Here is a 12,335-nt window from a genome sequence, read left to right on the forward strand (position 1 = left end):
CCTCTACAATAAATCAAAAAATTAGCCAGGCGTGGTAGCGCGCGTCTGTAGTTCCAGCTACTTAGAAGGCTGAGGCGGAAGGATCGCCGGAGCCCAGCAGATCAAGGCTGTGGTGGCCACTGCACTCCAGTCTGGGCGACAGAGTGATACTCCAACTCTAAATAAATAAATAAATAAATAAAACTAAATAGCCAGGTGTGGTGGTGTGTGACTGTAGCTCCAACTACTCAGGAAGCTGAAGCAGAAGGCTCACCTGAGCCCAGGAAGTCAAGGTTGTGGTGAACCATGATTATGCCAGTGCACTCCAGTCTGGGTGACAGAGTGAGACCCTGACTTGAAAAATAATAAATAATCACAGTATCTTAGTTGGGCTCCCCTGTTTCTACAGAGACAGCAATTTGAGGGCAAGTGGTTTATTGGATGCAACCTGGGATGCCATGGTTGTCTCCACTTTACAGATGAGGAAACTGAGGCTCAGAGAGGATCAGCCACATGCCCAAGTTGTCACAGCCAGGAAGTGGTGGTGTCAGGATCTGAACCTAGGCTTATTAAGATTTAGGCTCTCAGGCCTCGCTCATCTGGGAAGCAGAATATATTCCTCTTAGAGAGTAGTTCTCAAGCCTTCACATGTGCTTGCTAAAAACTTACATCCCCAGAAGACGCAGAATCAGAACCTCAAAGACGAGGCCTGGGAATCTGATTTTGAAACAGGAGGTCTCCTGATTCGTTGTATGCTAGTAGCTCTTGCTTCCATGGGCAGGGAAAAGGAAGAGTGTAATTTGGGGGGAATCATGCACGTCTGACTGGAAAAACGATTCTTTGTGAGACATAGTGTCTCTGCATGAGACAGTGAGCACTGCATTCCCTCGGGCCTCTCCACCTTGGGTCTGTGTAATTTCAGACCTCCACTGATCCTGCTGACTCTATCAGCAGACTATGGATGGACAGGCACTAGTTCTTGACATCAGAGCCCCGGTGCGAGGTGGAAGTGCCTGGGCTTTGGAAAAATCTCTCTCGGGGTTTCCTGCTTGAGGAAGACTTCTTCCTGCAAGACTGTTTCCACTCCTGACGCTGCCCTCTGAAGCCGCTGGCTGAAAGGAAGAGTGTTTCGTCTCCCGCACTTGGGCCAGAGGTAGAGGAGGGCTTTTCCGATACTGCAGGAGACAGGCAACAAGGGACTCTGCAGAGGAAGATGCCAGGGAGGAGGGGAGGAAATGGGCCTAGATCGTGAGAGGTCTCCCCTGGTCTGGCCTGTCCTGGTTTGGGTGGTTCAAAGGTTACGTTAGATCACTTGCCCCTGCTTTAAGGTGCTGCCCACAAGAGAGCGACAGGGCTTCTCTGCATCTGCAAGTCACTCTTCCAGCTGGGCTTGTTAGAGAAGACTCGTAGGTGGCGGATGGCAGAAAGGAACGGCTTCTTTCTAGAAGTTTCCAGGGTGAAGACCAGCCGTACTAAGTTCAGAAACTTCTTGGTTCAACTTCCATTGGCATCAGCAGATTCCTCAACTTAAGCCTTCCCAAACATCAGTCTGACATGTCACAGTCCTCAAAACCCTCCAGTTGCTTCTCGGCACCTGCAAAATCAGATGCAGACTCCTCGCCACATCCCCCAGGGCCCCTGCCCACCCCCCTTTCTCATGTCCCATTTATTGTTCTCATCATTTCAGCCTATCAACCTTTGCCTTCCAACTCATGCACCCACCAAGCTTGTTCTCACCTCCGAACCTTTGTACCAGAACTCAGCTTGAAAGGCAGAACCCCCCAAGGAGCCCGCTCATATCCCCATCACCCCCGTCCCAGTCCCCTGAATCACTTTTTCATGATCTTACAACAGCTGCAATTATCTGATTTATTTGATTATGTGTTTATCATCCTCCCCATAAACACAGGGGCTCCATCTGCCCAGTTAAGTGTTTGTTGAATGACTGAAAGGCTCGCTTCACACATAGCAGGGATCTGCTTCGGAGTTTTTCTGCAACACGGATTATTGCATGGGGGCTAGAGACTTCCCCATAAGTCTAAGAGTATGAGGGCCTTATAAAAGATGAAGACAGAGAAGGCCAGGTCACAGTCAGCTGGGATTTTTACTATCCTTTTGAAGTCGGCTGTAGTGGGAAGAGCAAGGTGACGGCTTAGGCGTGTCTCAAAGAAGGGCATTTTGACTCAGGTCATTACAGCTCCCAGGAAAGAAGTAAAGAAAAATGAAAGTTGTGGAAGCATAAAGCATGGTGTTAAAAGCTGGGCTCGGGACCTCTGAGTCTTACCGGCTCTCTGACTTTGGGTAAGTTACCCAACTTGGCTATGCCTCAGTTTCTTACTCTATAAAATGGGGATAGCAGTAGTTGCTGCTTCTTAGGGATGTTATGAGGATTAAATGAATTATGTAAGTCACTCAGAGCATTACCTGGTATGCAGTAAGCACTACATAAGTGTTAGCTCTTGTTTATTTTCAGAGACCTACAGTCCTTATGACATTCATCGACCAACAGTACTTCCAAATGTTTTTTCAACCATCCTAGACCTTCTGATGACAAGGGCTGTGTCCTCGTTTTGTAGATTCCAAATCATCTAAGTCAACTTCTCCCAGTCCTACTCAGGCATTTGTTCAATACCCTGTCATGATTTTGTCATATTTACATATCAGCTCTACTATTATTTATTTACTACTTATGGTCTTCTTAACTTAAAGACATCTATTTCAAGATAAAACTGTGGACAGTTACTGTGGCTTATGCCTGTAATCCCAGCACATTGGGAGACTGAGGCAGGAGGATTGCTTGAGCCCAGGAGTTTGAGATCAGCCTAGGCAGCATAATGAGATCTTGTCTCTACAAAAAAATTAAAAGAGTAGCCAAGTGTGGTGGTGCACTCCTATAGTCCCAACTATAGAAAGATCTCCTGAGCCCTGAAGGTTGAGACTGTGATGAGCCATGATTGTGCCACTGACTCCAGCCCAGGCGACAGAGTGAGACCCCAACTCAATAAAATAAAATAAAACAAGGTGAAAAATGTGTCTTATTATGGTGAATGAAAAATCAACATCACTTGCCATTGATATAAGGGAAGTCTGAAAAAAATAGATATTCAAATGGAAAAATACATTGATTAAATTCCCTGTGGATACTGCTGCCTGGCCATAACTGAGACTGGAATTGGCATGTGTTAGAGAGAACTTCTTCCTGCTGCAGTTGGACAGGAAGGGAACTGGAAGGGGGCTCGCATCCACATGATGTGATTCAACCTTGTGTGCTGTCCAGGTCCCCCTTGCCTCCCCCTCAGCACCCTGGTGCTTGGAAGTTAGTCTGATGTGCACAAAAATGGGAAGAGAATCCAAGGGATTCTGGATGTGGACGGGGCATTCATAGCATCTTCCACAGTGTGTGTCCATCCTGTTGACACAAAGCTTGAAAAGAAAAAGACAAAGACAGTCTGCAGTAACTTGAGATTTTTATCATCCTAGTGAAGTCAGGCCATTGTAGGGGAAAGAGCAAGGTGGCATGTTTGGCTTATCTCAAAGGAAGACTTCTTGACCTCAACTCAATGTCTCTAAAATGTAATACCTGTTTCCAATTTCATCTTAATTGGAAGCCTTGGTTGAATGTCCCCTGAAGCTTGAGCGTTTAAGAACAATGAGAGGCTTCCTTTGAGACCACTGACCCAGGTTTTTTGACCAGGGCAAGTCAGTTAATCTCAATTTTCCATGTGTAAAATTGGAATAATAATAATAATAATAATAACAACCCTTTTGTGAGGTTGTTATAAAGATCAAATGGCATAGTATATGTAAAATGTTTAGTACAGCAGTTTGCAAATAAATCTTCAAGTAAGCATTCAAGTAAATGATAGATGATGAATAGGATTGTGATGATGATGAGTATACATTGATAAGGGAAAGAATGATATTTGATGTTTTTCAAAGCATGAAATCCATGTGAACCCTGCTGATAAAACAATTGCCACCCACTCTTGGACCACCCAATACTCACCTGGGAGAGTAGGATGACAGCAGCCTCTCTCCGGAGTTAATTTCCTACGTTGCTAAGGACAAGCCTTTGTAGTAGCTGCCTCTTCTCATCCCACATCTTGATATCCACAGTGCTCAAAGCTTCCAGACCACTGAGGCATCCCATCCTCCCACCACCAATCTCTCTATCCATTCCCTTACCCATCCATCCATCCATCCATTCATCCATTCATCCACTCATCTCTCCATCCACTCACCCATCTATCTGTCCATCCACCCACCCATCCATCCACCCACCCATTCACCCATCCACCTACTCATTTACCTATCCAGCTACCCACCCATTCATTTATCCAGCCATCCACTCACTCACCCACCCATCTGTCCATCTACCTCCCCAGCCATTCATCCACCTACTCATCCATCCACCTACTCATCCATCCATCCACCCATCCATCCATCCATCAGTCCATCCACCCATCCATTTTTCTCTCTTTCTCTCTCTCAGGTTAAAGTGCCACAACAAATGCACCAAAGAAGCCCCGCCCTGTCATCTCCTGATCATCCACCGAGGAGGTAAGTATTTAACACTTGCTTTGTTAGGTGTAGAGGTGAAAGCTCCTGCAAGTCGTCCAAGGGAGCTGTCCCACCCAGACTGACTCTGGATACCTCCCCATCCCCAGATACTTGCCTGTCCCATTTCTTTCCCTCTGACTCCATTCTTCCCGACGTCTGTCTCCTTTATCCATCCCCATGCCTGTTCTCTCTGCTCCTTTCTCCCATACTGGTTTCTCTGATAATTTAGCCCCCAGGTTAGCTTCTGCTCTCTCACCCTGCTTCTTCTTCTAATTTCCTGTCACTTTGCTTTCCCTCAATCCTATTGCTTTTTCTTCCCACTAAAAAGGGCACTGGCTGAATGTTTTTCTGTTATGTGGCCCCAGACTCAATCAACTGACTTTGCAGAAGTGGACGTAGGGAGGGCTCCAACTCGGGCCTGTTGGTTTGGGCCATCTGTGTCTCATCCACGGGGGCCCTGGGAGTGTCTGGACCAACCTGTTCAGGCGGGAGATAGCAGTTACCCCTGGGGAACCACTACCAGACTTCCACTGTGCAAAAGCAAGCCAATACTAGAAGGAAAAACTTTTCCCTGCCTGCAATAAGAGATGCCTTCTTAGGAAGGCTTGTAACCCAGCTTTCAAATAGATCCCCCGATTCTTGCCCTGTTGGGTAGTCACCCCCAGACTCCATGGTCCATATTGCAGTCCATCCCTGAGGGACTCTCCAGGCTTGTGCTGTCCAATACAGTAGCTACTAGCCACATCTGGCTATTTAAGTTCAGATTAATTAAAACCAAATAAAAACACAAATTTAATTATTCAGTCACACCAGCCACATTTCAAGGGCTATTATATCAGATAGTACAGCTGTAGAGCATTTTCATCACTGCAGAAAGTTCTGTTGGTCATTGTGGTCCAGATCCTTGCTGTTCAAAGCATGGCCCATGGACCAGCAGCATTGGGATCACCCAGGAGCCTTTTAGAAATGCACAATATCTGGCCCCACCTATACCTATTGTATCAGAATCTGCATTTCAAACAGAATCTATGGGAGTTCCTCTGTGCTATAAAGTTGAGAAACACTGCACTAGAGCAGGAATCATATGTAAAGTCAGATCCCACTGGGGCCAACAAGTATCTTACATGACAGAAGCTGGCCAGATGGGACTGTGAGACACGAGGAAGCCCAAGTGCCATCTAGAGAGGGTAGCCACTCGAGCTGTGTGGACCTCTGCTGCCAGTATCTCTGACATTTCAAACAGAAACCCCCATAGAGAGTTTTATGTGCCATCCACTTCCTTTTTTAAGTGTTAGCAACTGATTACAATTAACCTCTTACTGGTCGTCCCCCTATCAAACCCCCATCTATGGATTGGGAGCCTTAGAGCCACTAAGGAGCAACTTTGGGGCACAGCAACTTACTCATCCCCACCCTACCACTTCCCCCATTCCATCTCCCCTGACCTTGATCAGTGTGTGTACCAGGGAATATGCTCTTTTTGAGAAGGGACCCAAGGGAAGCATACAGGAGGGAAATTGCTACTGAAAGCACTGACATGTCCCGAAGCCAGTGGCGGCTGGTTTTCGATGATCTGTGCATTATCTCTGCAAAGAGAGAAAATCACAAGTAAAGGCAGAATCTTCCACACCCTTCTCTTGCCCCTTCCCACCCCACACCTGTAATTAAGAACCATCTGCTCCTTGAATAACTGTATATACTCAGTGAGGCTATTCTAAGACCTAAATTCTCACCTCTTTTGAGCCCCTTCCTTGGGTCAGCTTCATTGGGGAAGAGGGTTCTGTGGGGTCTGACTCCCACGTGGAGACGAGAGTCAGCCTGTGGAAGGCGACCCACTCTCAGAGGCTGACATTTGAAGAAGGGCTCCCTCCCACCCACCTTCAAGGCCGTGCCCTCTTTGCTCAAAGGCGGCAGGTGCCTTCACATGCAAAGCAAACCGAACTTTGCAGACATCTACCAGCTTCTTGCTTTTCTCCTCGTTGGTTGGAAGTTGAAAATCTAGTCAGTTTCCATGGTGATGGCAGCTTGGGCTAAGCAGAGAAATTAAATCTCTGGGTCAGTCCAAAGCTTTAACTTCTTAACCACATCTTCTTCTCACCCCCGCAATGAAGAAAAAAAAAAACACAGCTAACAAGTAACAGCACCAGGCATCACATTTGATTTTGAGCTTCTCACTTATGGCCCTCGCTGTGTTCCCTGAGTAGTAGAAATAACAGAAGGGATGATGTGATTTGGATCAGGAAGCATTTATTTAACACTAACAGTGTGCCCCGCTTCCTGTGTGGCTTTAGGCATGATACTGGGGTGGGGGATTGGGGGCGGCTGGAACAGCTGAGACTTTCTTTCAGGTATCCAGAGTTGTTTAGGACAGATGAAGCGTGTTGACACACGACAGGCTACTAAGCCCTGAGAAATCCCAAATATCATGAAAGATGATTCTAACACAAAGGTTGGAAGGCCAGGGACAGGAGCCTCTCATTAGCCTGTCTCCTGATTAGAGAAGTCAGAAACCTCTTATTTTTAAAATTACTTTCAGGCTGGGCACGGTGGTTTATGGTTCATGCCTGTAATCCTAGCACTTTGGGGGGGAGGGGCTAAGACAGGAGGATCACTTGAACCCAGGAGTTCAAGACTGACCTGGGCTACATATTGAGACCCCCCTCCAACTCCTACAAAATAAATAAATAGCAAATTAGCTGGGTGTGATGGCTAACACCTATAGTCCCCGAAGAAGGAATGCTTGAGCCCAGGAGTTTGAGGCTGCAGTGAGTCATAATCTTGCCACTGCACTCCGGCCTGGGTGACAGAGTGAGACCCTATCTCTAAAAAATAAAAATCTTAAAATTTAAAAAATGAGTTTCAATTCTGAAATGAATGCCAATATAAAACAATTATGGGATTGAAAAAATCCAGTTTTATTAATATTTTTAAAAATTGTTTAAAGTCATATGTTGACAATACAAAAATGTTAGAAACCACAGAGAATACCCAACCACAGTGACAGAATGACTATAGCTTTTAATGAATTAATTTCCAGTCTCAGGGGTAGGCCTTTGGGGAGGTGTCTGAGCTGTGCTGTCTTGGCATAATCAAAACTAAGTGATACTTAAATTCCCAAATCGCTGTTTTTACCCCTACGGATCCAGCAAGGTTAGTCCGTACAGAGTCTGTCCCGTGTGACATCAACAATCCTCTACGGAAGCCACCCCGGTATTCGGACCTGCACATCAGTCAGACACTCCCAAAAACCAACAAAATCAACAAGGTAAGACTGGGCTTCCACTGGGTCTGGGCATGTGGGGCCGGCACTGCCAGGAGGAGCAGGAAGGAGGAAGGGATTGTTCTGGGATTGTTCTGTGTGGTTTATGTTGAGTAAAGCTCAGGGAGCATCTGGCAATCAAGGAAGAGATTCACGAGCCAGGAATCTAATTTAGAGAGAGGGCACAAGGGAATGACAATGGATGGGGGAGCAGGAGGGCACAGTAAGGATGAGAGGAGAGACTTAAAGGGAGCTCCCTTAGTGGTCCTCACCTGCTTTGCTCTGTGAGATTTCACCATCTGCCAGGACCAGCTTTGCAGATGGTTCTGGGCCTTCTGACACATCTGTTGAATCAAACCACTAAGGGATGGGGGTCTACTTGTGAGCTCTTGACTCTAGACTCTTGGTGGAGGCTGGGTGAGCAGATAACTTTGGACGCCTGAATTCTGAGCAACAGCCAGTTTGGTTGGCTTTTGCCATCAGGCAGATGGTCAGCGGTGGGCCCCTCAACGCACCTCTCTTTCCATTGTGGCCTAGAAATTTCCAGTGTGATTTCTACATCCTGTGTTTGGTCTCTTAATGGGGCAATGCCAAAACTATCCCAATGACTCTTTCAGCTGGGAGTCACAATGGGAAGCAATGGTTGCATGTATCAGCAGTTGATTTCCCAGGCTTCCATGCGTTGTGTTGAAGGTGGATGTCTTAGTCCATTTGTGCTGCTATCAAGGAATACCTGAGACTGGTCATTTATAAAGAAAAGCAGTTTATTAGGTTCACGGTTCTGCAGGCTGGACAAGAAGCATGGCACCAGCATCAGCTTCTGCAGGTGGCTTCAGGAAGCTCCCACTCATGGCAGAAGGTGAAGGGAAGCTGGTATCACAAGGCGAGAGGAAGGCCACGAGAGAGAGAGAGATGAGGTGCCAGGCTATTTTTAACAACCAGCTCTCATGTGAACTAATAGAGAACTCATAGAGAGCACCAAACCATTCACGAGGGATCTGCCCTTGTGACCCAAACACTACCCACTAGGCCCCACCTCCAACATGGGGATCACATTTCAACATGAGATTTGGAGGAGACAAACATCCAAACTCTATCAGCGGATCAAGTGCAGATCCACACAAGAATAGGGAAGTCACTATCCCGTGTTCAGGTCCCAGAGGATGATCATGATGGCTGAATGTCTTCTCATTACAAGGCATATCTTCAACCTCTGCATAGGTCAGAGAGGATTGCCTTTTCCCAACCCATTCCCCACACAACAACCAGATTGATGCTTAATGAATTTAATTTGAATCGTGTCACGCTCTGCTTAAAAACCACCCAATGGGTCAGGCGCAGTGGCTCATGCCTGTAATCCCAGCTACTTGGAAGGCCAGGAGGCGGGAGAGGAGAGGATTGCCTGAGCCCAGGAGCCTGGGCAACATGGCGAGACCTTGTCTCTACAATAAATCAGAAAAATTAGCTGGGCATGGTGATCCATGCCTATAGTCCAAGCTACTTGGAAGACTGAGGCGGAAGAATCACCTCAGCCCAGCAGGTCGAGGCTGCGGTAGCCATGATCATGCCACTGCACTCCAGCCTGGTAAACAGCATGAGACTACAACTCCAAAAAAAAAAAAAATCGAATAGCTTTCTATGATTTCCAGAAAACAAATCAGATTCTTTACTGCAGCATGCAAAGTTGTGCATAATTTGGTCCCTTCCTTTGCCTCTGATCTCTCCTTTCATGAATCCCTACAAGGTTTGTTTGTTCCTTCCTTTTTGCGCTGATACCCACCATTTTTATCTCAGAGCCATTCTCCTATGGCCTCATTTTACAGGGGGGAGAGCTTGACCTCTGGAGTCAGGCAAACCTGGCAGGCAAACCTCCAGCCATGGCTTCCTCTGGTTACTAGCTGTGAGGCTTTGAGCAAGTAACTTAATCTCTTTGAGCCTTAGTTTTCTTGTTTGTAAAACGAGGATGCTCCAGTTATCTACTGCTGCACAGCAAACCACCCTACACTTAGTGTTATACAACAGCCATCTTTGTATTATGCTCACAGAGTCTGTGAAATGGGGACAGAGCACAGAGGGAATGTCTTGCCTCTGCTCTGTGATGTCTGAGAAATCAACTGGGTGAATCCACACAGATACAGCCTGGAGTCATCTAGAACAGGGATTGGTAACTATGGCCCACAGGTCAAACTCAGGCCACCACCTTTTTTAAAAAAATAAATTGTTTTGGAACACATCCACACTTATATTTTCCATGACTGCTTTGGCACTAGAATGGCAGAGTTGAGTAGTCATGGCAGAGACCACTTGGCCTGCAAAATCTAAAATATTTACATCAGGCTATTTTCAGAAAATGTTTTCTGACCCCTGATCTAGAGGCTTCTTTACTCACAGGTCTGGTCCCTAGGCTGGGATGGGTCAAAGTCTAGACTCAGCAGAGGTGTCAACTAGGGCTCTCACATGTAGACTTGTCTTATGGCTTGGGCTTCCTCACAATATGGCTGCCTCAGGGTAGTCAGGCTTCTTGAGTGACTGCTCACAACCCAAAGAGCAACTGAATTAGATCATGAGGTGGAACATCAGCAGTGTCACTTCTGTCCTTTACTGATGGAACCAGTCACATGCCTATTCAGATTCAAGAGAAGATACAGACCCTAATTCTTGATGGAAAGAGTTCAGGGATTTGTAGCCATGTTTTATTTTTATTTCTATTTTTTTTGAGTTGGAGTTTCACTCAGTCGCCCAGACTGGAGTGCAGTGGCCGCTCCCGGCCACCGCAGCCTCGACCTGCTGGGCTCCGGCGATCCTTCTGCCTCAGCCTTCCAAGTAGCTGGAACTACATGTAGGTGCACGCTACCACGCCTGGCTCATTTTTGATGTATTGTAGAGATGAGGTCTCGCCAAGTTGCCCAGGCGGGTCTCGAACCCGCGGGCTCAGGCAATCCACTCACTTCAGCCTCCCAAAGCATGAGATTATAGGATGAGCCACTGAGCCCGGCTGTAGCCATGTTTTAAAATGCCCGTGGTGGGTGATGAGAGGACCAACCTCAGACAGTTGTGTGGGGAAGAAATTAAATAATCAACATTTAAAAGTGCTCGGTGCAGTTCCTGGCACATAGTTAATGTCTGGAAAATTCTAGCTATTATTATCCATTTAAATCTTGGGGTTTCCAATCAAAACATGAGGCTGAGCCCACTTTTCCTTTCTTATTTACAAGAGAAGATAGGTCTCTAGGAGTGGGGATCCAAACTGCCGGGAGGGCTGTTACTTCACATGGAAGTAACTGCATCTCTTACGACCATCCTGTCCTTTGTGACATCTTCAGGGGCAAGAAGATCAGTGCCACCTCAAGACCCTTATTTCTGGCTTTAGAGACACAATGGACCTCTTAGTGTCAGATGGGAGCGAGACACGGGTCAGATGGATCAGTGGCTGTGATATTGTTCTGCTTGTCTGCCAGCGGGAGAATTTGATAAGGGAAATAAATTAACCTCTATTAAGAAAGCAACCTTGACATGAAGGTGGACAGGATCTATCACAGGGCTGGGTTATTTTTTCCCTTCTTTCTCTTCTCACTGGCTTCACACAGATTCTTCTTGTCAGGCGATGATGTGATTAGTGCAATAGATTTCTGAGCCAATTTGGTCTGAAGATTTTTTTCGCTGCTCTTTGTCTTGTCGCCTGTCTAGCTCAGTCAGTCCAGGTTCACAAAGGCCTTGCTTTCTCACCTGGCACAGTGTGGTTGGAGTGTAGATTTTGAAGTCGGAAAACCGGGGCTTGACACTGAGCCCCTTAACTTGCTGTGTGACTGTCGGCTGGTTATTTCAAGATCTGTCTGCCTTCGTTTTCCCCTATTTGGAACAGGCAGTATAATAGGAGGTATTATTGGGGTTGAGGAGGGGATTAGATGTATGATACGTAGAAAGGATTTGATCCAACACTGAATGCTCAGAGCATGGAAGTAGCTTGATGAGGAAGAAGACGGAAGGAGAAAGAGGAAGAAGAACAAGAGGAAAAGCGGGAGCAAAAAGAAGAAGGAGCAGGGAGGAAGAACAGGAGAAGAAAGACAAAGGAGTGTGAAAGGTAGGAAGGAATGAGGACAAGGAATAAAGAACAAGGAAAAAAAGGAGGAGGAGGAAAAGCCACAGTGGAGCATCCGCCAGTTCCTTAGGGGACCAGTCTACAACCCTTGTCTGTCCACATCAAGGCCCCCCAAATACCATCTGCAGTGGTGGAGGCTGAAGAGCTGCCTGCTGCCATCAGGCTGTTCCAAGTGACTGCATGCTGGTTTGCTGTTGTCAGTTGGTTGCAAGGAACACAGACCTACCCAGGCTCACTCAGCAAAATGTGTTGTCTGTTGTGAGGATGGACAGGAGGCAGTCAGAGAAGGGGACATCGCTGCTTAGGAGCTGAGCCTCATGAAACCAGACATGGAGGATGGTCTTGAGCTCAAGCTAGCTCCTTGGACCCAAGTCAAGACCTTCGGTCACTGACTTGGTCTTCTGTCATGACCGTGACTCTGCTACTCTTTGTGGTGCT

The 12,335-nt window shown here is 46.8% G+C and overlaps 1 protein-coding gene across 1 annotated transcript in view; it reads left to right on the forward strand.

The window, feature by feature from the left end:
* The window catches only part of KSR2 (kinase suppressor of ras 2), a 445,700-nt gene that overhangs the window by 352,591 nt on the left and 80,774 nt on the right, over window positions 1-12,335 (forward strand). The window contains exons 8-9 of the mRNA XM_008071604.2: window positions 4,472-4,537; window positions 7,678-7,804. Coding sequence (XP_008069795.2) covers window positions 4,472-4,537; window positions 7,678-7,804 — 193 coding nt within the window. The remainder of the gene's footprint in view (window positions 1-4,471; window positions 4,538-7,677; window positions 7,805-12,335) is intronic.

Source organism: Carlito syrichta, unplaced genomic scaffold, assembly GCF_000164805.1.
Source record: "Carlito syrichta isolate Samal-C Ts95f unplaced genomic scaffold, Tarsius_syrichta-2.0.1 Scaffold314525, whole genome shotgun sequence".
NCBI lineage: Eukaryota > Metazoa > Chordata > Mammalia > Primates > Tarsiidae > Carlito > Carlito syrichta.